At 47.6% G+C, this 27113-nt stretch overlaps 1 protein-coding gene across 3 annotated transcripts; it reads right to left on the minus strand.

The window, feature by feature from the left end:
* Positions 1–364: 364 nt before the first annotated feature.
* Positions 365–27063, minus strand: MED25 (mediator complex subunit 25). 3 transcript variants are annotated; one of them, XM_081166309.1, is made up of 20 exons: positions 26931–27063; positions 25216–25361; positions 24611–24656; positions 23419–23543; positions 22509–22607; positions 19477–19597; positions 18282–18438; positions 16804–16934; positions 16620–16713; positions 15715–15911; positions 13893–14015; positions 13706–13788; positions 11851–11908; positions 9626–9733; positions 8305–8478; positions 6502–6603; positions 5780–5854; positions 3611–3784; positions 1456–1663; positions 365–628 (listed from the first exon to the last, which is right to left on the minus strand). In XM_081166309.1, exons 2-20 carry the CDS (start codon positions 25350–25352, stop codon positions 519–521), a joined length of 2322 nt encoding a protein of 773 aa, XP_081022435.1. In that variant the 5' UTR covers positions 25353–25361; positions 26931–27063; the 3' UTR covers positions 365–518. The 3 variants fall into 3 exon arrangements, with proteins under 3 accessions (XP_081022435.1, XP_081022434.1, XP_081022433.1); XM_081166308.1 differs by having other exon boundaries at positions 8305–8475; positions 13706–13791; XM_081166307.1 differs by having other exon boundaries at positions 13706–13791.
* Between the last annotated feature and the right edge of the window lie 50 nt (positions 27064–27113).

Raw genomic sequence — 27113 nt, forward strand, 5'->3', positions numbered from 1 at the left:
GGTTGTTGTTGTCAATCTACCGAGAGTCAGAAACCCTTACTGATCTACTGTATTGCCTACAGATCCCGATTTATCACCCCTGCTCTTACTCATTCAATCCCACATCTCCCTCTAGGAGCCTCACAATTCTGCAGCGCAAACCCTCACCAAAGCTGGCATGGGAACTGCTTCTTATCCGCCCCATCCATCTTCACCCTCCCAAATTTTGTGAAGGACCGGCTGCATTTGAACTTCTGAAGCTGAGTTAATGCTCAGGGTCCCTGAGTCCACTCCTCAGCTCTGAGCCTGGTTGGAGGTGGGAGGGAGGGGCAGGCAGAGATGCTGTGGGCACGAACCTGTCTCAGGAAAGACCAAGACACAAAGGGAAGAGGATAACATTTATTAACAAATGGGGTGGGGGTGGGGGGAATATTACACACAAAGAAAGGAAGATGGCAATGTTTTCTGGAAGAACAGCACTGTCCACAACGCAGAAACAATCTCCAGCCCAGGTGGCGTTGGGGCAGGACCCTCCGCCATCAGATGAGGTCCCGGAGGATGTCGTCTTCCATGATGCTGGGGGCAGGAACCTGCTGCAAACCTGGCTGGGAGACTGGCCCCCGGGGACCAGCGTTCATCAGCATTTGACCTGGGAGGGGGAGATACAGCAGGGAAGGCCATTATAGACAAGGAGAAAGGTGGAAGCAGATTATCTAGACCTGTTTCAGCCTGGTTTTGCCACCGAGACTTGGTTGCCTTGACTTGAGAGGAACGAGGGGAGCGTAACTCTTGCCGATTCTTTCTGATCAACTATGGGGTATCTTCGCGGGTGGTGCTGTGGGATAAACCACAGAGCCTAGGACTTGCCATCAGAAGGTTGGCGGTTTGAATCCCCGCAATGGGGTAAGCTCCCGTTGCTCAGTCCCAGCTCCTGCCCACCTAGCAGTTCAAAAGCATGTCAAAGTGCAAATAGATAAATAGGTACTGCTCCGGTGGGAAGGTAAACAGTGTTTCCGTGCGCTGCTCTGGTTCACCAGAAGCGGCTTAGTCATGCTGGCCACATGACCCGGAAGCTGTACACTGGCTCCCTCGGCCAGTAAAGTGAGATGAGCGCCGCAACCCCAGAGTCGGTCACGACTGGACCTAATGGTCAGGGGTCCTTTTTATCTTCCAGAACTGGCTCTGTAAGTTGGGGGGGGGGCACTGCTTCTGCTCGCGGGAGCAGACTCCATCCCATGGCAACTGTGTTGTGGAGTTCTGCAAAGATCAGCTCCTTATCCCATAAGAAGCCGCTGAGTGCCAACATTGGGGAAGTTGGGGTGAGGTGTCATCAAGATGCTGATGATCTCCCTGTTTCTTCCCTGCCACTCTCTGGGCCAAAAACAAAGACCCTCCCCCCAGCTCTTAGATACAGCTGCTTCCGGAGTGGCAAAGGCATCTGGCTATTTGGTTCTAGGCAGATTTTGCGCATCCTACCTGGCAGCGCCGCCCGCGGTCCCATCTGGCCTGGCCACGCTTGTCCTGGAGCTTGGTGCATGAGGGTCTGTCCAGCGAGCTGCAGCTGCTGCTGTCCAGGAGGCTGATGCCCCAGAGCCGTTCCCATGGGCTGGTGGGGCAACATTCCCGGAGAACCTTGCTGGAGGTGGTGGAGGGGCTGCTGGGATTGAGGAACTCCCGCCTGGGGCTGTGCAGGAGGGAAGGTAGAGAAGATCAGAGGGCAAGAGATGATTCGTTCACAGCGGAAAGAGGAGACGAGTCTTCAAACAGGTACACCTTCTTAGCAACACTACGGAGCGGACAGCGCAAAGCTATTGCTCCTTTCCGTCTCGCCCTCAGCATCCCACCTTCCGAATGCAACTACTTCCATCTTTAGAAGTCTCCATCCCTTCCTCTCTCAAATATTGCTGCCGCCACCTTTCTCCTAGGTACCAGGGTCTGCCCTGAGTGGCTAACACAAGGCACAAGGCTATCTCTCCACATATGAGAGGCCGTGGGGCTATTTTCTCCCTCTACCAGAAGGCGATTCCATTCCCTTCACCCACCTGGCCAGCACTTCAGGTGTGCTGCAGTGTGTACCTGCTCAGTATAGGCTTTGGACCCTGGTTCCTCTAAAACAGAGGAGGGGGCCAACTCCCAAGAGACTGCAATCTATTGACAGAATTAAAAACTGGAAGTGATCTACACCCTTTTTGGGGGTTCAGGTCAAAGTTGTTGAGCTTTTAAGGAGGAGGTTAGCCCCATTTTTAGGGGTTCAGGTCACAGCTCGTGGGAGAAAGGGGATCAGCCACTCGCCAACAGATTGCTGGGGAAACAAACAAACAGCCCCACTGAGTAAATTCTGTCTTCCCAGACCGTGCAACCATGGAGGGAAGGGTGAGTTGGCGGGGCAGGATTCTATTTTACCAGCGCTAAGGAAAGGGACCCAGCGATCGGCCACAATCTACCAAAACCTCCTGGGGATCTACCAATAGATCACGATCGACCTGTTGGACACCCCTTCTCTGAAAGAAGCAGGGGTGGGGTGGGCCTTTGGTGAAGGACTGAATATACATCTAGGTTAAGAGGAAAAGCTTTGTGGCCGATGGCCCTGGAGATTATACAAAAGCTCTTCGTTTCTTCTGCCAGTAAAGACAGGACAGAACCGGACAGGGAGATAGCAGTGTACTGAACTCTATTGGAGAGGTTTACTTGCAGTTTACTTGGCCCTGCTTTGGATATTCCTACGGAGGAGTCACCCTCTCCAGCAGGCTTCCTCCACTGAGAGAGAACGGTTGGTTAGAATACGGTGCTGATAACACCAAGGTTGCAGGTTCGATCCCCATATGGGACAGCTGTCTATTCTTGCATTGCAGGGGGTTGGACTAGATGACCCTCAGGGTCCCTTTCAACTCTATGATTCTATGTCCAAGAGAATCACGGTGGACCCTCCTATCGGCAGAGCTAAATGGGGGAATCTTGTCATTCCCAAAACAGCTCTTGCACGGTTCCAGATCAATCCAGATCCTTCGTGAAATTGCCTTGAAACAGCTCAAACGCTGTTATGCAGAAGATTGAACCGACTCATTCTCTTGCACCAATATCACAGGACTTGAACTGAGCAGGGCTGGGCTATTGTTGTTGTTATCATCATCATCATCATCATCATCATCATTTATTAAATTTGAAGGCCGCCCTTCATCCATAGATATCAGAGAAGTTCACAACATAAAATGAATATATATATATATATATATATATATATATATATATATATATATATATATATATACACACACACACACACACACACACAAAATACATAATAAGAACACAAGCAAACCAATAATCCCCTCTCCCACAACACATTCATTACTATTATTATTATTAAATTTGTATACCGCCCTGCACCTGCCTGTCTCGGGAGTCCACAAGATAAAAACATAAAAATACATAATAAAAACAAAAACAAGAGCAACCCAATAACACATTTTAAAAGGGCATCGGATGTCCATCAGCCAAAGGCCTGGCTAAAGAGGAACGTTTTCGCCTGGCGCTAATGACCAATTTGAAAGTTCTATGGTTCTAAGTAAATGAATGGGTTTTTTTTTTAAAAGCAGGATGCCATGGTGGAGAGGAGGGAGATTGCCCTTACCGGCTGCTGGCTCAGGAGGAGGCTGCGGAGCTGAGGGTTGGCTCCAGGGTTCTGGGGTCTAAGCATGGCGCCTGCTTGTGTGGCCTGGGGCCCGGCCTGGGGGGGGCCTTGTGCTTGCGGAGGCTGGTTGGTGGCTGGAGCTGCTGGCTGAGGCTGCTGCACTCGGAGCTGCAACTGGGGGGGGGGGGAGAAAGAAGGAAACATGGTCAAGATTGCCATTCTGGCCTCCCAGGGGTGCAGAATCCCCTTTCGGCGCTTGAGGTGAAACAGGCCGTGCTGCCTTGCCCTGCCCTGCTGTTCCCACCCAGTGAAGTGGTGCTGCTGGCTTTACCCCAGCTCAGGGTTAGGTTGGGCCTGCATCCTCCATATACAATCTAACAGTGCCTGGCGAATGAGAGACACGTGAAAGGGCAATGCAGATTGACCCACAAGATGGGCTGCCACCCAAACCCCTTTGCCGAAATGGAGGGGGGCAGCTAATAAAACACCATCCGGGACCAACAGCAGCACATGCGTCTCTGTGAGTGATTCAGTTGATAGGTACAAAGATTGGCTGCCTCCCAGAGCAGGTGTGCGTATTATTTGCAATGCTTCTGCAGCTGCAAGATTGCAAAAGGGTATTATAGGTAAAGGTAAAGGACCCCTAGGGACGCGGGTGGCGCTGTGGGTTAAACCACAGAGCCTAGGACTTGCTGATCAGAAGGTCGGCGGTTCGAATCCCCGCAACGGGGTGAACTCCTGTTGCTCGGTCCCTGCTCCTGCCAACCTAGCAGTTCGAAGGCACCTCAAAGTGCAAGTAGATAAATAGGTACCGCTCTGGCGGGAAGGTAAACGGCGTTTCCGTTCGCTGCTCTGGTTCGCCAGAAGCAGATTAGTCATGCTGGCCACATGACCCGGAAGCTGTACGCCAGCTCCCTCGGCCAATAGAGCGAGATGAGCGCCGCAACCCCAGAGTCGGTCACGACTGAACCTAATGGTCAGGGGTCCCTTTACCTTTATCTTTAAAGGACCCCTGGATGGTTAAGTCCACTCAAAGGCAACTATGGAGTTGCGGCGCTTATCTCACTTTCAGGCCGAGGGAGTTGGTGTTTGTCCATAGACAGCTTTCCGGGTCTTGTGGCCAGCAGGACTAAACCACTTCTGGCACAACGGAACATCATGACGGAAACCAGAGCTCACGGAAACACCGTTTACCTTCCCACCAGAGCGGTACCTTTTTATCTACTTGCACTGGCGTGGTTTTGAACTGCTATGTTGGCAGGAGTTGGGACAGAGCAACGGGAGCTCACCCCGTTGCGGGGATTCGAACTGCCATCCTCCCGATTGGCAAGCCAAGAGGCTCCGTGGTTTAGACCACAGAGGTTTGCCTGAAGGGAAGACAGGCTGTTGTGAGAAAGCGGGGGTTTTTTCTGGCAAAAAAGTACTCATGGGTAAAAGAACTGTCTTATTACCTCACGCTTAGCCTGCTTCTGCCAGCCTGAGACAGCAAGAGAAAAACAAGTGTGGCAGAGATAAAGTTTAGGCCTGTTGCGTGTTGCTAGAGTACTGGGTTTTCTAACTGAAGTGCCACATCAGTTAGTAATAATAGTAATAGTAATTTATTATTTGTACCCGGCCCATCTGGCCGAGTTTCCCCAGCCGCTCTGGGCGGCTTCCAACAAAGATTAAAAATACATTAAAATGCCACACATTAAAAACTTCCCTGAACAGGGCTGCCTTCAGATGTCTTCTAAATGTCAGGTAGTTGTTTATTTCCTTGACATCTGATGAGAGGGCGTTCCACAGGGCGGGTGCCACTACCAAGAAGGCCCTCTGCCTGGTTCCCTATAACCTCACTTCTCGCAGGGAGGGAACCCCCCAGAAGGCCCTCGGCACTGGACCTCAGTGTCCGGGCTGAATGATGGGGGTGGAGACGCTCCTTCAGGTATACTGGACTGAGGCTGTTTAGGGCTTTAAAGGCCAACACTAACACTTTGAATTGTGCTCGGAAATGTTAGGATATTAGGCAGCCAGGTTAATCCCCAGAGGTATCCCCCTTACCCTAGACATCTCCCTTTGGGTTTTAGGACTCAGCCCCATGGGGTCAGTGAGGGTGCGCTGCATGAAAGACTGGGACTCCCAAGGGCGACATGAGTCCCCCTCTCAAGACACTTCTGCAAAGTGACTCACCAGGCCCTGCTGCCGTTGCTGCTCTTCCAGAATTCCCACCTGAGGCATGCCAGGGCTCACCTGCTGCCCACCCATCTGCAATAAAAAAGGGGGGCATTACGCGGGGAGGTGGCCAATGAGAAAGGAGCGCAGGCAGTGCGATGCCAAGGTTGCCAACGGATAGCCTCCCCCCATTGCTCCTCATGACGGCTGCTTCCCACCCTCGCCGGGCAAACAACCAGAGCAAACTCTCTTTTGCCTTTTTCCCTCCCTTTAAGATTTTTTATTAAGATTATCCCATAATACAGTAAAATCCCAACTGCAGAAGATACAAATCGAATAAGTAAAAACAGAAAAGTAAGGGGGAATAGAAATAAAGAAAAGAAAGAGAGGGGGAAAGAAGAAGAAGAAAACATTAACAAAAGAACGGTTTTCCATCTGCTGGTTACATAAAAAACCCCAGAAAATATGATTACTTAAAACTTTTGATCCATACAAACATCCACTTTCTGTTAAACAATATTTCTTTTAAGCCAAGGTGTCGCATAACCATTCATTTCTTTTTCCTACGAAGAGTCCAAGATAGGTTCCCTGATTGTATTATTATTATTATTGATAAATGTTAACAATTTCCCCCCCTTTTAACTTCCCACCACCATTGCTCCATATTGAATAATACTACATTCTTCCATTCATGTCTCTTCTACACACTCTCTCTCTCCCTTTCTCATCCCCCTTCTTACCTGCTGCTGGACCCCCTGTGTCACCGGCAAAGCACCAGGCTGCTTTGCCAGGAATGGCTGTGCGCCGGCCGTAGATCCCAGGGGCTGGGACCCCCCCATTTGCTGCAAAGAGAGGAAGAGACAGGAGAACAATGAGCACTTGAGGAGGGGGGTGGGACACGCGATGGGAACGAAGAGACCGGGGAGTTTCCAAAGCCAGGAGAGAAGACCTTATAAGTTGGCCAGGCACCACCTAAGCCAAAATAAAGAAATAAAATAATAGCCTGTATCTTTCTGTCACTAAAGGCTTATGGAAATCGAGGCAGGCGTTTGAGCAAATGCCTGTGAAGAGGCATGAATCTCCCCCTGTGCACAAGGAAGTACGCGGTTCGCTAGCAAACATAAAAGCCATGCAACAAATAGTTGGGAGTGAGGCTAGAAACTCCAGTTGATGTGCCCACAAGTCATTTCCATGGCCAAATAGCTTAATGTTGGAGGGTCTTCTCCCTAGGCTTACAGGTCAGAGGCAGATGTGGAAACACTACTAAAAATGGCCTGTGATGTTGGGGCTTTTTCGTTTTGGCTGTGGCACCCAACGGCAGCTGGGAGACAGTGCGCAATGAGATTAGAGAGAGTTATAGAGATTTCAACATGTGGCGGTCCAATGTGCCTTTGGGTGGGGGAAAAGAGAGAGACAAGGAGATAAAGGCTGTAATACAAACTATACTTTTAAAGTCCATTTGAACTTGTGGATTTTTTGCACGAAGGAGAACGTGAACTTGTAATATCTGGATTTGAAGATTGAAAAAATACTGGTTTATAGACGGCAGAATGGTTGAATCTTAATGAGTGAATACTATATTTGACTGCAGGACAGAGAGCTGGGAGAAGTCCTTTTATCTTTCTTTATCTTTCCTCCAAGCTTTTCTCTCTTTTTATTCTCTTGCTTAGGGCTGGGTGACGTATCATCCAAAACCAATTTGAAATCCAAACCATGATATCGGCTTCATAGTTTTTGACCTGGCAATATATTGCGAATTATTATGTGTGCATGTGCTTTGCAAAAATCACAATGTGGGGAAAACCGTGAAGCCAGCCAACACCTCTGCATAGCTCCATGCTTATTTCAGACACAGTGATATATCAGTATATCACAATGGTTAGCTGGTGATATACTGTATTGCAATGTTGAAAATCGGAAATCACCCAGCCCTAGTGTCTCCGTACAGTCATACCTCGTGTTGCGTCCACTTCATGTTTGTCTTTTCGCGTTATGTCCCACAGCAACCCGGAAGTACCGGAACAGGTTACTTCCGGGTTTTGCCGCTTGTGCAGAAGCGATAAATCGCGCTTCGCACATGCACAGAAGCGCCAAATCGCGCCGTGTGCCTGCGCAGACACAGCGCTTTGAGTTTTGGGGATTTCACATTACGGGCGGGCCTCCGGAATGGATCCCGTCCGTAACACGAGGTATCACTGCATCTCTTTAGGTTATTCTTTTCTTTTCTCCTTTCTGCCCTTGTTCTTTCTTTATATTAAGCAGCTGTTTTATTTCTGTGTATTATAAAAAAGATACTTTTGCAATGGGTATGCATTTCTGTATACCTTTGAACTAACTATTAAAAAGCACATTTGAAGCATGTTTTTCCTCTCAAAGAATTCTGGGCCTTGCGGTTTCCTCACATCGCTACAGTTTCCAGAAACACTTCTGAAACAATAGCCGCACCCAGAATTCTCTGAGGAGAAAAATGCACTCTGAACGTATTGTGCGTACGCAGCCGAAGAGAACAGAGCTATGCCTTCAGGGGAAACAGCTGCCCGCACCTTTTGCTGTTGGACTTGCTTGTGGTTCGTGATGACCTGCCGAATGCCGTTGACAAAGCCGCTCTGGTCGTAGGGGATGAGGCCCATGAAGATCTTCTTCTTGGAGGAGTAGAGCAACATCAGCACCCGCACCTCGCAGGGCGTCGTGTGAGGGAAGTGGACGCAGCCCGCCTGCTCATGTGACGACGAGAAGGATGCATCTGCTAAAGCAGGGGTGGCTAACCTGCGGCCCTCTGGGCGCAGCTGAGGCGCCAACTCCCAGCAGCCCCCGGGGCCAGCAAGGCCAATCGTCGGGGTGATGGGAGATGGAGCTCAGCAACACCTGCTGGGAAGCCGCAGGTTAGCCACCCCTGTGCTACAGAATCTGGCCCACAGAGAAAATTATCCGCCCCCCCCATCTCCTCCTCTCCACCCCCATCGTTCAGCCTGGACGCTGAAATCCAGCTCCGAGGGTCTTCTGGTGGCTCCCTCACTGGAAGAAGTGAAGTTACAGGGAACCAGGGAGAGGGCCTTCTCGGTGGTGGCGCCCACCCTGTGGAATGGCCTCCTGTCAGATGTCAAGGAAATAAGTAACCATGCAACCTTTAGAAGGCATCTGAAGGCAGCCACGTATAGGGATGTTTTTAACATTTAATGTTTTGTTATGTTTTAAATATGCTGGAAGTCGCCCAGAGTGGCTGGGGCAACCCAGTCTGATGGGCAGAGTCCAAACAAACAAACAAACAAACAAACAAATAATAATTACTGCTGCCCGATTATTATTGCTGCCCGATTCAGAAGATGACGGTTCCGTCCCCATAACCAAGAAGCTCCGCCTATAAATGGGAGGTTCTGCCCTCTACGGCCAAGGTTTGTCTGTTGCAAGACTGTGTCCCCTTGGGAAGAAACTGAATTCCCAAGGGAAGCCACCCTCCGGATGAAAAACCCACCTCCTACCATCAGGGTTGTTCAAAACTGAACAGCCGCTCTGGCAAGAAAGTAGTGTGGTGGGGGCAACTGGGAATCAATCCTGTGTTTGCCTTGTGTTCTGTGTATCCTCAAAGTTTGGTCACAGAACCACAGAATGGGAAGGGTCCCCAAGGGTCATCTAGTCCAACCCCCTGCCATGAAGGAATCCTGCCCGCAGCTGTCCCTGGGTGGGCTCGTACCGCCAACCTTCTGGTTAACAGCCAGACGCACCGATCGGTCGGTCGGTTTGCAGAGAGATATGGGAGGCTTGTATAATCATGTTGACTGGCCTGACCTGCCCAACCCACCCTGAGGAGATGCCACCCAAATCACCTGAGTTACGCCCCTCCCCCCATCCCCTGTAGTGCCTTACAAATCCGTTGCCCATTATGCGGTAGAGGCCCTTGAGTGATTCCAGGTCCTTGTTGGTGAAGTGGAATTGCACCATGCGCGAGTTGCGGAAGAGGTGGCCCAGCGTCGTCTGCAGGGGAAAAGGAAAAGCACAGTTAGGAGCCTGAGCTTGCGCACGGCAAACCAAACGTTTTTGGTGAGCCCATCTGCTATCTATAACTCCGCTTTGACAAGCCACCTGCATCGCAGGATAACTGGCAGGTGGGCTGCAAGCCTCTTGCACGGTGCTTCCTAAGCACCCGGCAGCCAGCTGGTTGCTGGGTGTCTGGGAACTGCAGTGCAAGATGTTGCCATCTCCGCTCGGCCAAGCTGATAAAGCCTCATTTTCCTCCGGCCGAGCCTTCGGAATTGCCTCCGAAGAATACCGTATTTTTTGCTCTATAAGACTCACTTTTTCCCTCCTAAAAAGTAAGGGGAAATGTGTGTGCGTCTTATGGAGCGAATGCAGGCTGCGCAGCTATCCCAGAAGCCAGAACAGCAAGAGGGATTGCTGCTTTCACTGCGTAGCGATCCCTCTTGCTGTTCTGGCTTCTGAGATTCAGAATATTTTTTTTCTTGTTTTCCTCCTCCAAAAACTAGGTGCGTCTTGTGGTCTGGTGCATCCAATAGAGCGAAAAATATGGTAATTAACAACCTGAGCCTTTGATGAGGCCTCAGGCACGTTCCCATTAAGCAGAGTTTCCAGCAGCATGCGGAAGTGATTAGATTTATGGCTACATTGCAAAGAGTTTTATTTCTAAGCTACGCAGACAGAAAAGAAGAAGAAGAGTTTGGATTTGATATCCCGCTTCATCACTACCCGAAGGAGTCTCAAAGCGGCTAACATTCTCCTTTCCCTTCCTCCCCCACAACAAACACTCTGTGAGGTGAGTGGGGCTGAGAGACTTCAAAGAAGTGTGACTGGCCCAAGGTCACCCAGCAGCTGCATGTGGAGGAGCGGAGACACACACCCGGTTCACCAGATTACGAGTCTACCGCTCCTAACCACTACACCATACTGGCTCTCAAAAAAGACATCCTCTCTCTATGAAAGCAGAGAGCAACTGAAACAAAGGAACAAAGGAAAAGGAAACCAGTATGTCACATCCGTCTCCCATCTCCGTGAGACTTCCAACAGCCTGGAAGGTCTCTGGAATGTAAACAGAGTCCTGTGATTCCAAGCAGCTGCACAGTGGCACAAAACAGAAACTAACACAAGAGACCTGGGAATCGCCAGGCAAGCGGGCTGGGCTGGCTGTTTTCTGCAGGGATTAGCTGCACAAGGGAGTTTCAAACTCAGTCATGCAGCCGATTGAGCGCCGCACCTGATGCAGCATAGGTGCAACTTATGTTGCTCCTGTTTGATCTCTCAGTAGCTTAAAGATATCGCTGACCAAATGGAACAAACAAAAATGATATGTTAAAAACATGGATGCTGTTCAGGGGCGGCCATTAGGAGATTGGGGGCATGACGTCATCCGTGTGCTCATGGTGCCAAGCTCTCTGTCTGTGTGTGTGTGTGTGTGATTTGAATCAGGAGAGGAGGCTGTAACTGTCTTAAACTGGTGCTTGGCTGCACTGGTGGGCTGGATGAGGGCCTTTCTCTTGCACAAATGAATAGTAGGGAGGGACAGTGTTTGAAAAAGAAAAGGTTCTGACCTCCTTTTTACTCTGTTTCCTAGTCCTTGGACCTTAGTTGGCACAAAAGAGTCTTTGAGAAAGAGTATTCTTGCAGAGCGTTGCTGCTTTTATTCTTAAAAGTCTTCTTCTCCAACCACGACCGGCAGCTTTTTCACACACCAAACGTAACCAGCTTTCTACCATCCAACCAACCCACACTCAACACTGACAACTCTATATATACAGGTACAATTTGGTGAGTGGTTGCATGAGTCATTGTAGGCCGCTGACTCACGCTGACTTAGTTCTTTTAGCATCAAAGAAACAGCGGCCAATTTTTAGCCGTGACAGGGAGGGATGTGCAACTGTGTCTTGAAACCAGCATCCTGTACAATGGCAAGGTTTAGTAGTTGCACTGGCTATTTACTTATTTTTTGCCTGGGACCTCGCTCACCTCTGGCATGCGGCCCCTGGAAGGCTGCACAGAAAGCAATGTGGCCCTTGAGCTGGAAAAAGCCCTCCACCCCTGGGTTATAGCCTAACACTATGACAGGCTCTGCCTACAACCACCTCGATCTCGCCTCTTACCAGAAGCTGCTGGGGGATCAGCTGCATGATGAGCTTTTGGGGCCACTGTTCTGCCTTCCTGGAATGGAGCAAAAAACAGGCAAGTTAGCAGCATGCCCTGCCCCCTGCAACGCCACAGCATATTAACCTGGTGTACTAATTGCTCCTTAAAATAAGGCTACGCGCAGCCGCAAAATATCTAACACGTTTAATAAGCAATTAGCAATGACAAAAATCCAGCGAGGAAACACGCCGATGGGAGATATCACACATCCACATAGCCACCAAATTCAGCTTAAAACTCCTGGGGATGGGGGTGGGTGGGGGTGGAGATCTTCACAACATGTTGACCATCAGCCAGGGGGAAAACTCATTGGGATTCCCTAAGGAGGCCACTCGGCAGCTGCAACCATCCAGAAGGCCCCGCTCCAAGCAACCTGATAAGACCTAACGTATTTTTCCGTGTATAAGACTATGTTTCCCCCCTTAAAAATAATGTCCAAAATTTGGGGGCGTCTTATACATGGGGACCATCTCCCCCCCCCCATTTTCTTAAATCGGAGTCCTCAAAAACAGGGGGCATCTTATACATGGGGGCGTCTTATAGATGGAAAAATACGGTACTTTCTCAAAAAAAGGAAAGGAGCCTTATCCGGCGATTCTCAAGACTGACAGCGTTAGTGGCGAACTTGTAGAACCTCCAGATTTTTTTTAAAAGACTCCGTCTCCCATCAGCCCCAGATAGCATGGCCAAATAGGCAGGGATGGTAGGATCTGGAGACATCTTGCCACCCCTGGTTTAGAGGCTCTCCACCTTGGGTTACGACAAATGTATCCTTCCCCCATTAATTTTAACAAACCAGGGAGGCTGCTATTCTTTTGGAATTTAAGGACAGCTGCACCCGTTCTTGCCCCCAGATCCTTCCCAAGCACCCTTAAAAAACAAAACAAGAGCATGGCTGAGATGGGATCAGAAGCTCCTTGCCCACTTGTATTGCTGGCATCCTTTTCCGAAAGCCTACCTAACTCTGAACCGTGCCCCCATGGCCATTCCTCCAGTATCTTAAGTCTGTCTTTACTCCAGCGTGGCTGCCTCACCACAAACAACGCCTCTCAAGCTTAGCATTCGGAAAAGCCCCGCTAAGGTAAAGTAAAGGGACCCCTGACCATTAGGTCCAATTGTGGCTGACTCTGGGGTTGCGGTGCTCATCTCGCTTTATTGGCCTAGGAAGCCGGCGTACAGCTTCCGGGTCATGTGGCCAGCATGACTAAGCCGCTTCTGGCAAACCAGAGCAGCGCACAGAAACGCCGATTACCTTCCCGCTGGAGCGGTACCTATTTATCTACTTGCACTTCAACGTGCTTTCAAACTGCTAGCTTGGCAGGAGCTGGGACTGAGCAATGGGAGCTCACCCCGTTGTGGGGATTCGAACTACCGACCTTCTGATCGGCAAGCCCTGGGCTCTGTGGTTTAACCCACAGCGCTAGATCGGTCCAAATGGCTCATCTGGTCTCCTCACAGCAGCCAAAAGAAGGGCAGAGCGTTTGACCGCAGATCGAGAGGCCCCTGGTTCAAATCCTGACGCCTTTGAGAGGCAGTGCGGAGCAGTGGTTAGAGTGCTGACCTAGGGCCTGGGAGATCCTTAGAGAAGAAGATGGGATACAAATGCAACCACTTGATCCATCAGATAATTAAACAATATGCCTATGGGAAACCCCGCAAGCAGCCCCTGATCACAGCTGAGTTCTCCCTACTTCCGGTGCCCAGAAACTCGGTGCCTCTGACAGTGGAGGCAGAATATCGCTATATTTTGCCCCGTAGCCATTGACCACCGCACTCTCCCCCTCCTTTGGTGACCCGCAGACAGACACTCACAGGTTCTCTCCTTGATTGACGTACACCTGGCAGGGCAGGGAACGAGTCAGCTTGGTGTTGGAATCCACTGAAGCCGGCTTGGGCTTCTGGGGGAAGAGGGATGGGGCAGACTGTCAAAACATGCCAGGCAAAACCGGTTCTGTGCTCTCGGCTCACCCTTCCCCCCACGCCACGAGTCAGCTCTCACCTCCTGCCACTCCAACACGCCGCTCCACGCTATCACCTTGTTGGTGACCGACTGCTGTGTGGCCCCGATTTGTGGCTGCGCTGGCTGAGCCACATTCATGCTGTTGGGAGGGACGCCACTAGGCTGTGGGGTGGGGGGAGAGGGAGAGGGAGAGAAGAGAGAGACATAATGTTTGGCAGCCCAGGCTGTGTTTTATCAGGGTCTGGAGCCCAACGCTCTTGAGACCAGGCCCTGAGGCCATTGATTTCCGGAGGGCTTTCTCTCACATCTGTAAACCTTTGTTCTCTTTTTATAATGATCTTTTATCTTATTTCCATTCGTTACTCAACGATTATACAGTCGTACCCTGGATCCCAAACGCCTTGCGAATCGAATGTTTTGGCTCCCAAACGCCACAAACCTGGAAGTGGGTGTTCCGGTTTGCGAACGTTCTTTGGAACCTGAACGTCTTGACGCTGCTTCCACAGCTTCCGATTGGCTGCAGGAGCTTCCTGCAGCCAATCAGAAGTCACGCCTTGGTTTCCGAATGTTTTGGAAGTCAAATGGACTTTCGGAATAGATTCCATTTGACTTCTGAGATACTATGGTACTCTAACAAAACAAGTGACTTCCCGCTCACCCAACATCGATGTCTATAACCCAAATTACATACAATTGCGTCTTAAGGTTCCACCTTATTTCATTTCATCCCTCTTTATCATGTTCCTTAATATGGGTTTCTGCTGTTTTCTAACACTTCAAACCTCGCTATGATCTTTGAATGTGGACTAGAAAGGGTTTCCAGTCTTCTTTAAAAGATTCTAAATTCGTATCTTTTATCAACGCCATCCATTTTGCCATCTCTGTGTATTCCAAGATTTTCATCAAACATTCTTCCTTTGAGGATGTTCTCTTCTCCTGCCATTTGTGAGCACACAGAATTTGTGGTGTAGTCACAGACATAAATACTGTCAAGGCATTCTTTGGGATTTCGCTGTCTAGTATCCCCAGCTGGAAGGATCCTGGCTTCTTGGGAAAGTCACTTTAAGATTGTCCTTAATTTCATTATATATGCCTTCCTGTAAGTCCGCCGCGTATGACAGAACGACCCCTCACAGTTCTTACATTTCCAACACTTGTTTGATACATTTCTGTGCATTTGAGGTAACTTCTTGGGGTTAAATAGCATCTGTATATCAGCTTGTAAGTAAATATCTGTTCTCAATGAAGTTTTTTTATTATTATATTTATTTATTTAGTTAGTTAGTTAGTTAGTTAGTTATATATATTCTTTTTATTCTTATTCTTATTAATATACTGGCCCATACCCAGAGGTCTCAGGGCGGTTCACAGAATAAAATCAAAATGTAAAACCACAAAATACATAATCAGAATAAAAACGACAACCCAATAACCCCCCCTTTGGACCCCCTCCCTCTTTTGTCTCAGCTTCAATATTTCATACCTGTTTTTTGTGATTTTGTTTTATTCTTGAGTTTGCATTTTAATTAAGAATCATTAAAGAAAAGAAATTGGATCTCTTGGCATTATGTCCTGTGCAGAGGCAAGTGTGGGGAGGTGGAATAAAGCAACAGCAAAATGAACCAGTTGCTTGCAGCCGGTTTGAGAGCCAAGAGGAGAATTTGGCACACTCCTTTTCCAAAGCATTCCCTGCAAACTGAGTGTTCTGATAGTGTTTCGGCCATCACCCTTTGCGTGAAGCATGCATCTCACAACCACTTCTCGATTGACAAGGTGGCCTCCCCCCCCCCACAAAGATATGCACACCTCTCCCCTCCACACGCATCTCACGCAAAGACCTCCGGGGGCCTACCATACATACCATGGCTGAGGGCCCAGCCGGTGGCGGGGCCTGTACTGGTTGTGGGACCAGGAGGCCGGAGCCTGTTGTTACCGTGGAAACCAGACTGGCCTGCGAAGAAGCAGGGAGCTTGGGAGGCAGGGCTGGTACGGAGCCTGCGGGGAGGGTCTGTGCGGGAGCTTGGCTGAAGGCGGGCTGCATGGGGTTCAAGGAGGCAACTATGGAAGAGACAGAAGGAAATACGGTCATGGGACCAGCCACCATGAACCCCAACATCAGGACATTTCCTCTCCCTACCCCAATCGCCCTTGCAAGCTGACACCTCTGCCCCTAACTACAGTGGTACCTCGGGTTAAGTACCGTATTTTTTGCTCTATAAGACTCACTTTTTCCCTCCTAAAAAGTAAGGGGAAATGTGTGTGCGTCTTATGGAGCGAATGCAGGCTGCGCAGCTATCCCAGAAGCCAGAACAGCAAGAGGGTTTGCTGCTTTCACTGCACAGCGATCCCTCTTGCTGTTCTGGCTTCTGAGATTCAGAATATTTTTTTTCTTGTTTTCCTCCTCCAAAAACTAGGTGCGTCTTGTGGTCTGGTGCGTCTTATAGAGCGAAAAATACGGTGCTTCGTTCGTTCCGGAGGTCTGTTCTTAACCTGAAACTGTTCTTAACCTGAAGCACCACTTTAGCTAATGGGCCCTCCTGCTGCTGCCGTGCCGCCAGAGCACGATTTCTGTTCTCATCCTGAAGCAAAGTTCTTAACCTGAAGCACTATTTCTGGGTTAGCGGAGTCTGTAACCTGAAGCGTATGTAACCTGAGGTACCACTGTATTCCACCACAAAAAATTCCACTGCCTCACCCCTCTTCAGCTTGCACCCTCCTCCCCTCCCCAAGAAACCCCAATCCTGGGGGAACAGACGAGGGACTCACAGCGGTTGCTCAAGCTGGCTTTCTGGTTCTTGGCCGCCTCCACAGCAGACTGAGCTGCAGCCTGGGCCGCAGTGAGCGTAGCCGATGGCGTCACCTAAAAAGAAGAGATGGGCAAGGTTGGAGAGGAATGAGCTTTCGGGAGGCACTATCCCACCACCACCACCTACCAAGGCAAAGGATGTACCTGGTATGGCTGAGAAACTGCCGGCAGGGCCTGAGGTGGGGTGGGAGGGAGCTGGGGTGGAACCGTGGGGAGCTGGGGCTGGGGCACGGCTTGTTTGGCCTGCAGCGTGTTGGCGGCTGCTCCTCCGCCTACTGCAAATGGAAAAGACAGGGGAGATATTAGTCATCAGCAGGAAGTGCGCAACAGACACTTCTCTCCCCACAAACCCCAATACACCAGGATGTGCGCATTGACTCAACCCTCCTGCTGCCGGTAACAGAAGAGCAGCTAACATTCCCCCGCCCCATTTTCTTTTTTTGAATTCCTTTTTTTAAAAAAAGTTTTTATTTATACTTTCCAAATTAATACATTTCATTAGTTTTACAATCAATTTAACATTTCAAAACTTGACTTCCTCACCCCTCTTTCTGCAGTTTCTTCAATTTATTTTTTAATATCTTCTGCATATCCAAATTCCTTTAGCTTGCTCATTTAACTATCTACTGTAGATATATACTCTTATGAAACTGCAGGTTACTACAATAATCCTGCTATTGTTTACAATTTATCTGTAAATATTCAATAAACCATTTCCATTTTTTTAAATAAAAAGTTTGTTATCTTGATTTCTCATTCTTCCTGTAAGTTTCACCATAAGTTTTTGTATCCATTCTTCCTTTACTGGGACCCCTGCTTCTTCCACTTTTGGGCAAGTAGCAATCTTGCTGCTGTAGTAGCATACATAAATAAATTTCTATACAATTTAGGTAGTTCTGTCCCTATAATTCCCTGCCCCATTTTCTACTGTTAAAATTATCTTGATCTTTGTTTAGCCCAACTTCTCTAGTCCAAGTGCTGCTCAACACCCCGAGTGCAGGGGATGTTTGAGTCCTTTGTTCCTTGATAGGGACAGAGCTGACACACACGTCCCAGTCCTTTCTGCAGATCAGAACACAGTTATCTTTCGGGTTTCCCGCTTCTCCAAATGTTGCAATGCAGTTCTCGGCTCAAGAAACGTACCAAAATGCATACGAAAATGGCTGTTGTAGGGTAAAGTATGTTCAAAAGCTGCGTTTAAATACGCGTTTTGGTGCCGATTAGACAGTTTGTGGCCGATCACTGCAGAAACGAGTAAGAACAGAGTTCTGAATTGACAGGTGTGAAACCAGCACAGGAGACTGATCTGTCCTCCTTGAGCAGACTAGCGGAAAAGCAAAAAATATCAGTAAACAGAAGCTTTACCAAACAGGGTTTCCCAAACTTGGGGTCTTCCAGTTGTTTTTTGGACTAAAACTCCCATCATCCTTAGCTAGCTGGTGGTCAGGGATAATGGGAATTGTAGTCCAAAAACAGTTCGCTGTTACTGAGCACAGTCCTAGAGCCTGATGCACAGCTATTACCCTGCAGAAAACAGATGTCCAAGACCCTTTCCTGACTCAAAGGGTGCGTGTGACGCTTCTTGGCGCCTGCCCACAGCTTGTTCCCAGGCCAGATCTTACCTGGAAGAGCCATGCCGCGTATGAGAATCATATGCCGGGGGTCCTGGCTGTAGTCCTTGAGCTGGCCCTCCATCATGCCCCCCGTCACGGCCTTTTCAAAGAGAATGCGCAGCGCAGGGAGCTTCCGGGGGGAGATAATGGAAAAGTGGATCCCACGCTGCGGAACAGAGGTGGAGCAGGTGAGCAGACGAAGAATCAATTCCCACATTCCCATGTTGAAAGGAGACCCCTAAAAGCTCCCCTAATCCCCCGAACTGTCTAACTCCGACTGGCATGTGGGAAGCAATCCTTGGCAGGTGATCAGAGGAGGGAACATGGTGCAGCCCACCTTTCCTTTCAATTTCATGTCGCGTTTAATTTGTATGCCGCCTTCCTACGTTGCTACACGCAAGGCGGTTTACAAGCTGAAGAAGCAACAGAATAGACAGCGAAGATCATCACATGCCTCATAACAAATCTGATCTGACACTAAAAAAAGCCACAATAAAAACGTAATTTTAAAATAAGCAACTTAGATCAAATAAAGCAATATTCAATAATCTATTGGCGTTCAACGGCAAACGGTAAAACTGAATATCGGCAAATAACAATGAAATGGTTTACACTTAACAGTTACGACAAAGACTAAACTATAATAATAATTAAAAAGTCACAATGCATAAAACACCACAAAATCTTACAAAGCTAGAAGTAACACAAAACGTGCAAAACCATGTTAAAGGATCAAATTGAGAAACAAGGACGCATGACTTATAAAATTATTATTTTTTAAATATCCCTGAACTAAGCCTATCTTGGTCTGGTTGTGAGGATGAACTGGGGAAGAGGAAGAACAATAAACACCACCTTGATATCCTTAGAAGAAAAGGTGGTACAGTGGTACCTCAGGTTACATACGCTTCAGGTTACATACACTTCAGATTACATACTCTGCTAACCCAGAAATAGTGCTTCAGGTTAAGAACTTTGCTTCAGGTTGAGAACAGAAATCGTGCTCTGGCGGTGCGGCAGCAGCAGGAGGCCCCATTAGCTAAAGTGGTGCTTCAGGTTAAGAACAGTTTCAGGTTAAGTATGGACCTCCAGAACAAATTAAGTACTTAACCAGAGGTACCACTGCATACAAATGTAATAATGAATGAATGAATGAATCTGGAGAAACGAGGAGTCTAGTTTCAACCAAGCTTCTTCTACTCACATCACCAATCTTCTGCACCAAATTCTCTGTTGTGTAGCCAGAGTATGTGGTACTCTCCACAGCTGGAAGCAGGTAGGGCGGGGAGTTGCAGATTAGGATGCAGACTTTATGTGTGGGACCTCTGTTTGGGGGAAGAACATGGGGAGTGGGGGGAGAAACAGGTGAGTCTTGGGGACCAAAAGGTCCAAGCGTGCAGTGCTTTGATACAGTTAAGTTTTCAAAAGCAATGTAGCGTTCTGATGGCACTACTAAGATGCTCAAAGAACCCATGTGGGAATAAAGTGAGAAGGGATTGTGAGGAGGTGCACATCAGCCCATCTGCAACGTCCTGCTGACCTCAGCCTCGAGCTTCCTACCTGGAGATTCCCCAATCCTAGCCTACAGGAAAGCAATTGCCTTCCCTTCAGCTTTCAGGGATGCAATTGCCTTCAACTCTGCTTCGATATTTTCAACTAAAGCAAGTACAGTCCCAGCTTGGAAGTAGAACAGAATCAGTTCCAGAAGTCTATTGACTTCCAAAACGTTTGGAAACGAAAGTGCAGCTTCTGATTGGCTGCAGGAAGCTCCTGCAGCCAATCGAAAGCTGCAGGAGCTCCGTCAGATGTTTGGCTTCCGAAAGAACATTCGAAAACCGGAACACTCACTTCCGGGCTTCGGTCATTCGAGAGCCAAGGCGTTCAAGATAGAAAGTATCACTGTATTTGAACGTATCTCCTGTGCTCTCCCCAAAAATAACGATTAGGCTAATTCAAAATATGGAATGTATTGGGGGCCACTAGGGGGCGCATTGGAAGATGGCTGACAATAACATCTCTCCGACCCACACGAGGTAATTTGGAGGCTATAATGGGGGTAATTAGCCTCCTTAACCCCCCCCCCCAGGATTGTGGGGGGGGACGGCCCTTGCCTGCTGTGCCCTATACCACCCCCGAATTTGTGGGGGTGGGGGCACTAGGCACAAAGCCCTCCTGTGGGATTTCAGCACTCCTGAACGCCGTCCCTGATTCGCGCCACTAGATGCAGAACTTCAAAGGAAACAATTTGGATGAAAGGAATGCACATATTTCAAGAAAGAAGGGGGAGTAAAGACTGCTAACAGAAGAGATCTCTGACAAAACAAGATAAGAATAAAACATGAGAAGATATGCCAATACAAGGTATGGCAAATGACTGATGGGGGAGGGGGGGGGAAACTCTTCCTTCTTTCCCTATGTGATTAAACAAGAATCCCCTCCCCTCAGGAGTCAGAAATGTCGTTTTAAGGACTTAAGCTGTGCATTTAAGGCTGTGTGGAGATAAACTTTCGAACCAAAGCACGTTTTAAGAAGAGTGTGGAATGTGTAAGAGCTTGGGAATGACGCAGTTAAAAATGCCGTCACCATATTGGGAAGTTCTGTCGGAGGTCTTGAGTCTGGGAGGAGAAAGAGAGAAATAGAGCTGTTTATATCTTGTGGGTTAAACTCCTCAGTGGGACTCAGAGCGACAGTTTTACGAGACTATGATGGAAAGAGTGATGTTATCTATGAAGGAGACGATATATGGAAACCATCTCGATTTGAGGATTGGAAGAACGGAAAATCCACACAGGACTATTATTACTATTGGTGTTTATCAGCTTAAGGAGACTATCAGAAGAGATCATAAAGAAAAAAGAGAAAATATATGAACAAGATGTGATGTGCAAGATAAGATGGGATAGAACTATGAACTTTGTTTGGACTGATTGGGACTGATTGGGACATTAACGCAGCAGCAAGAAGATGATCAGAATCCCCCTTCGGATCTTGAAATATGGGTCCCCCCAACAAAATTTAAAATTCGGCTTTGTAATTCGGAATTTATGTGATATGATTTAATTTGATGTGATTGGCCAGTTAATAAAAATTATTTATATATAAAAAATGGAATGTATTGTTCTGTAGTTAATTTCCACTTGTAATTTTTTACACTGAAGTTTAGAAGATGCTTTGTTCAGTTAACTATGTTCTAAAATGTGGGATTTCCATTGTGTTTCTGTAGTCGACTTTCATGTCTAATATTTATTCTGATACTTAAAGAGGATGCCCTACTTAACGGTGGTGTTTGTAATACAGGTACTTTTATAGCATTGTTTGTATTTGATCTTTATTGAGGATGTTAAGATATATTGTAAACTGCTTATATTTCCCCCCTAAAATGTAAGCAATTTGTAAATCATCTAAAAACAACAACAGCCGGTGTAGCTGCCCCAGGAACTCGGAGCCACTTGGGGAGACGGGAAGCACATAATTTAAAAAACAAACAAGGGCATGAAAAAGCTTCCATAGTTGGCACAGAAGCTCAAGCGTCACCCCCACCCATGAGACCTTTCATTTCTAGGTATCTTATGACTTTCCAAAGGAAATCACAAATGGTCCTGAAAAACACCATGACAAGAAACACAACCCAGTAGTCATACCTTGGTAGTTGAATGCCTTAGATGTCGAACAAATCAGCTCCCGAACGTCGCAAACTCGGAAGTGAGTGTTCCGGTTTGTGAACGTTTTTTGGAACATCCGGCACGGCTTCAGATTGGCTGCAGGAAGCTCCTGCAGCCAATTGGAAGCCACACCTTGGTTTTCGAACCATTTTGGGAGTCGAACAGACTCCCGGAGCGGATTAAATTCGAGAACCAAGTTATGACTGTAGTGATCAAGGTCTGCTCTTGGCTTACTGCTTGGGGTCTGTTTGGAATTCAGATGTCATGACAAGCTGGACTAACATTTGCATCCCAGCAGCGGGAGGAAGGGAGTAGCAGAGCAAGAACATTGCAGTAGCGTGCACCAGCACACTGCTCGTTCACATTAAACAAAAGTAGTTTGTTTTCAATATGGCATGCCACCTGGACTGGTGCTTTTGCCCTTTTTCTGCAAAACAACTCCAGATCTAGGGAAACCACAAAGCAAACCGAAAAGGTCTCACAATTTTAAACATCTAATGTTCTGTAAATTTTAAACACAGATGCACACCCACTGTATCCTTTCTGCCCTCCCTTCACACAAAAACCCACTTACATTTGCTCTCTCATCTTTTTGAAGTCATCAAAGAGCTGCAGAGCGGTGCTTAGCCCTTCTGAGATGAGACTGCAGCTCTCGCCGCCACCACCCACAAATCTGAAATTAGGGGAACCAAAATGATAAAGAGAACCAGTGCAGGGAACCAAAGGTCTCCTTCTCAAACCCCAGAGCCCAGGAATACACACAAATGCTAAATACCATCAAGCTTTTGGTCCAGCTAATCCAATATTCCAGTCTTCCTCAACCTGACCCTGATCACTTCCAAATGTTTTGAAGCACAACTCCCATTATCTCCAACCTTTTGTATCGCTTGCTAGGGCTGAGGAGCTGTAGCTCAAAACATCTGGTGGGCACCAGCTTGGAGAAGGCTGGTCTACTCCAGTTGGCAGTGGATCTCCCAAGGTTTTATGCAGAGATTCTTTCCCAGGTCTACCACCCAAATCCTTTAAATTGATTAACTTGAAAGAGCTAATAAAATATTTGTGAAGCCATGGAGTCAAGATTCAGATATAGGACTTCATATGTTTCCGAGGAAACTTGGAAGACCTTGGATACCAATCCTAGAAAACCCAGAAGCTTTTCCTTTCATTCCATCATCCAGAAATGGATGACCCACCCCTCTCCCAACCAGGCCATTCTCTTCATAGATGAACCTAGGCCTCAGCATACTACACAAGCAGAGGAGAAAGATAATTGTGAGGCAGGCCATGGACCCAAACTAAGGGCACCTGAACATTATTCCTCCATAACATTTGCTGTGCTGTTTTGCTGAGACGTATTTCCTGGTTGCAAAAAGTCACAAGACATCAGATTCCTCTTCAGTACTAAGCCCTTACACACGAAAATGCAACCCTTGTGTAGCACAATGCAGCCAATAAAAGAACATAATGTACGGTCCCAGACTCACTGAATGCTATCAAGCCATGTGACAAACTCGAAAGCGCTGCTAGTTGGTGCATGGCACTGCACATACGACTCAGGGGCGCAGTCCACCGTATTGAACACCACCAGGCTGTATTGGGTACCACCATACTGTAGATGAGGATGGGAGGCAGAAGCTGGTTAGATAGGGTAGCTCTGGGCCAAATGAATTTTCAGTACCCTGACTATCATAAGCAGGGACATTGGTCTTCTGCTTCGCTGTGTCGCTAATCAGGCGCTTTGGCTTCCATTAAAGTAACCAATATGTGCCCTCTAGGTGATATGGAGGGTACAGCTCCCATCATCCCCCGCCAGTTTGGCCAATGGTCAGGGGTGATGGGATTTGTAGTCTATTAAATCCGGAGGGCACCATGTTGACTATCCCCCAGTGCCTTGATCAATCTTCATGAGAAGGGAATCTGCCCGTTCTCATTATTAAAAAGGCCATTTTAAACAATGACAACATTACCAAAAATTGTATGATTAGAGATTTGGGCAGCCAGGGAAAGAGACTCCATTGCTTGTTACAGCTCGTCACCTCCCCATGACAAAAAGCAATAGGCTGATGACTGAATGTGGATCAACACACAAGCTGCAGGACATGCAAGAATTCTGGCATTTGAAAATTAACTTTTACAAAGTTGCGGAAGTGTGTGTCTGTGCCATTGAGGTGTGTGCACAAATTTGTGTGGTTGTTTGTATAGAAGAAATTGTTATTAGTTACATCTCACATTTTTAATTTTAACCCCCAAATATATATATTTTTGAAAACAGGAAAAACTAAACTAATACTAGCTCACTGGCAGATCTCAGGCAGCTCACTGGCTGCATTTGGATGATTCTCCACAGGTTTGGAAATCATTGCTGTGTTCATGTGCCATCTACTTACCCTTTGACATGCACAGCTTAATGACTTATTCAATTACTTGCTCCTCCCCTCCCCCCAATATCCCTTTTCCTTTGACATTGTGTGTTTGTGAGCTTTAGGGTTGGAACTATCATTTAATCTTTTCAGTTGAAGAGTAGGGTAAAAATGCTTTAAGTAAGCAAGCAAGCAAGCAACCAACCAACCAGGTAAGCAAGTAAGCAACTAGGTATACTCAAGGAAAGGTGATCTTCAGAGCCCACAAAATTCCTTGAATTCATTAACAAATTCAAAAGTGCATCCGCACACTTACGTCTCCACCAAAGTCTGTTTCAGCAGGGGGACCACCGTTAAAGTACCTGGCAATAAAAGAGAAGATTTGACAAAAACACAGAAGGGTTGGCTCACATTAGAGAAACTGGAATGCACTTGAGGATGTGAAATCACAGGATTATTTTTTCTATTATCACTATTCCCAATTTAGTCACTTGCCATGCTCTACTTGCCTGGTTACTGGGGCAAACATAAATAAAATTATTTATGATAGTTTAATTCTGCAAATGTGTTTTTCTTTTAATTTAGATTCCTCTCCACGCCCCAAAATTATGTCATTTGGGATCAGGAAAGTTAACAAATCTTTCTACTTACAGTTGTTTCTTCAGCTGACAAAAAACCCTGTTTGGACTATATTTTAATCCTGCACTCCCTTGTTCCAATGCCTCTTACTAAGCATCAAATCTCATCGATTTCAGTGAAGCTCATTTCCAAATAGGATGCAAAGTGATTGATTGCAGTCCTTCCCGTGAAAGGAGCATTCCCCCAACATTTCCTTCCCTATGAGGGTCTCCCAAGAGCCTCTCCTTTCTTGCAACAAAGCTACTACTGCAGTTGCATCCTGGGGCCATGCAAAACACTCACTCAATGGCAGGAAGAAGGTAATGCTTGCGCAAGGACTCGAAGTAGGGCCCGAGATTGGCAGTGCCCTCGATGACGAAAACCACATCAGCAACCATCCCCATGGGCTGAGCAGGCATGTCCAGGGTTGGCACCACCATCTCCTCCAGCTACCCGTGGTGAGGTAATGTGGCAAAGACATTAATAACAGAGGCAAGGTTGAAATCAACGGCTATTTAACATTTATTCCATAGCAAAGGCACACATGGTGTATAAAACACAGAACCTTGTGGTCTCTTTAAGGGGTCACTGTTTTTTTCATTAAATAAGCAGGGCAGAAGAGGAGAAGGAAGGAAATGAGAAATGGGTAAAAGAGAGAGAAGCAAGTCAAATGGAAGTGGATCTGAAGGTAAGGTAGGGTCAGGCAGGTGGGTAGTAGATACAAAAGACCTGCTCAATCACAGCAAAATTCCAAGGGTGGGGAAATTCCAGCACATGTGTCAGATGCAACCTAAGGGCTTTTCCTTAACCCCAATGCTTAACTCCATCGCCCTTCCCCCTTTCCTGGGCTGTAATCCAAATCAGGTGGTGGAGAGAGAAGACAATTACAGAGAGGGAAAGTGACAGCTCAGCAGTAACAAAGGAGCTTGTCATGTGGTGAGAAAGGGATTCTAGTCCAACATTCCACTTCCCACACTGGCTGGCTGGATACTTCCCATGAGCCTACAAGCGTCTGACACCATAACTATATATATTTTAGGACCCACCCTATTCTTCTAGCTTGCTTTTAAACTGATTTCAGCATTGCCTTTTTATACTGCTGTAACCTCACAGCGCTAGGCAGATGAGAAACCTAATAACAACCCCACCCCAAACCAGTTTTCAGAAACAGCCTTCGTTTAGGGGGTGGGGCAGCAGCAGCCACTTAGCTGTCATGCTTAGCACCAGTTGACAGTACCCTTTCTCACGCCTTTTAAAAAACCACATGAAGCCATCTATTTCGGTTTAAATTAAGCTGCACTAGCGTAACTTTTCCCCCTCTTCCATCTTGTTTCAGTGAGTTCCTTAAACGTAATAGCACTGCACTGGGCAAAACAAAGTCTTCTCGCCCGCCGGCCATGAATCTGCAGCCCAAAAGATTCACTGCTTGGCCTTGAGTTCTGGGGTGGGAGGGAGGAGGACACCCCCCCACACTTTCTCCGCAACGTGAAACACACACACACACACACACACACACACACACATATATATATATATATATAAAATATTTTTATTTGATTTTACAAATATAAAGCTGTAACTATACCAAATACATATCCATATTTAGAGATTTCCCTAAATCTCCAAGCTTCCCACCATCTCCTCCATGGGTCCTTTTGTCAACCTTTCCAACTGCATATGATTCCATAATCCATGTGGGGTTTTTTTATCTCTCCATATTGTCTATGATAATTGCTACTTTACAAGTGTTCTGAAAATCCTGCTAATGTTTTCACCTGCTTACAGTGGTCTCCTAAATAAATTAGAGAGGACCATTTTGGCTTTGCTGGAGAAGAGGAGAGTTTGGGGGCGAGGAAGGGACGATGGAGGGGGGGAGGTGCGCCTACTAAGAAAAGCAGGGAGGGGAATTGTAGCTTCAGCCTCTGTGCTCTCCTCGGACCCCCCCTCCCCAAAAAACCCCACCTGTCCTAAGCAACGGCCCCCCACCTCCAGCCCCACCCCCCTTCCAATTCCCATACCCAACGCAGACATCCGGCTTCTCTTCCTCGCTCTCCCTCTGAACCTCACCGGAAGCGATTTCCTTCTGGTCCGCTCCCCGGCGCGCGCCGAGGACGCAACGCGTAGGCGCCCTCCCCTCCCCTCTGGATTGACAGCACCGCCTCCCGCCCCCTGGTCCCAGGAGGACCGAATGGAAATGGAGA

This window comes from Podarcis bocagei, assembly GCF_964188305.1.
Source record: "Podarcis bocagei genome assembly, chromosome: 13".
NCBI classification, from domain to species: domain Eukaryota; kingdom Metazoa; phylum Chordata; class Lepidosauria; order Squamata; family Lacertidae; genus Podarcis; species Podarcis bocagei.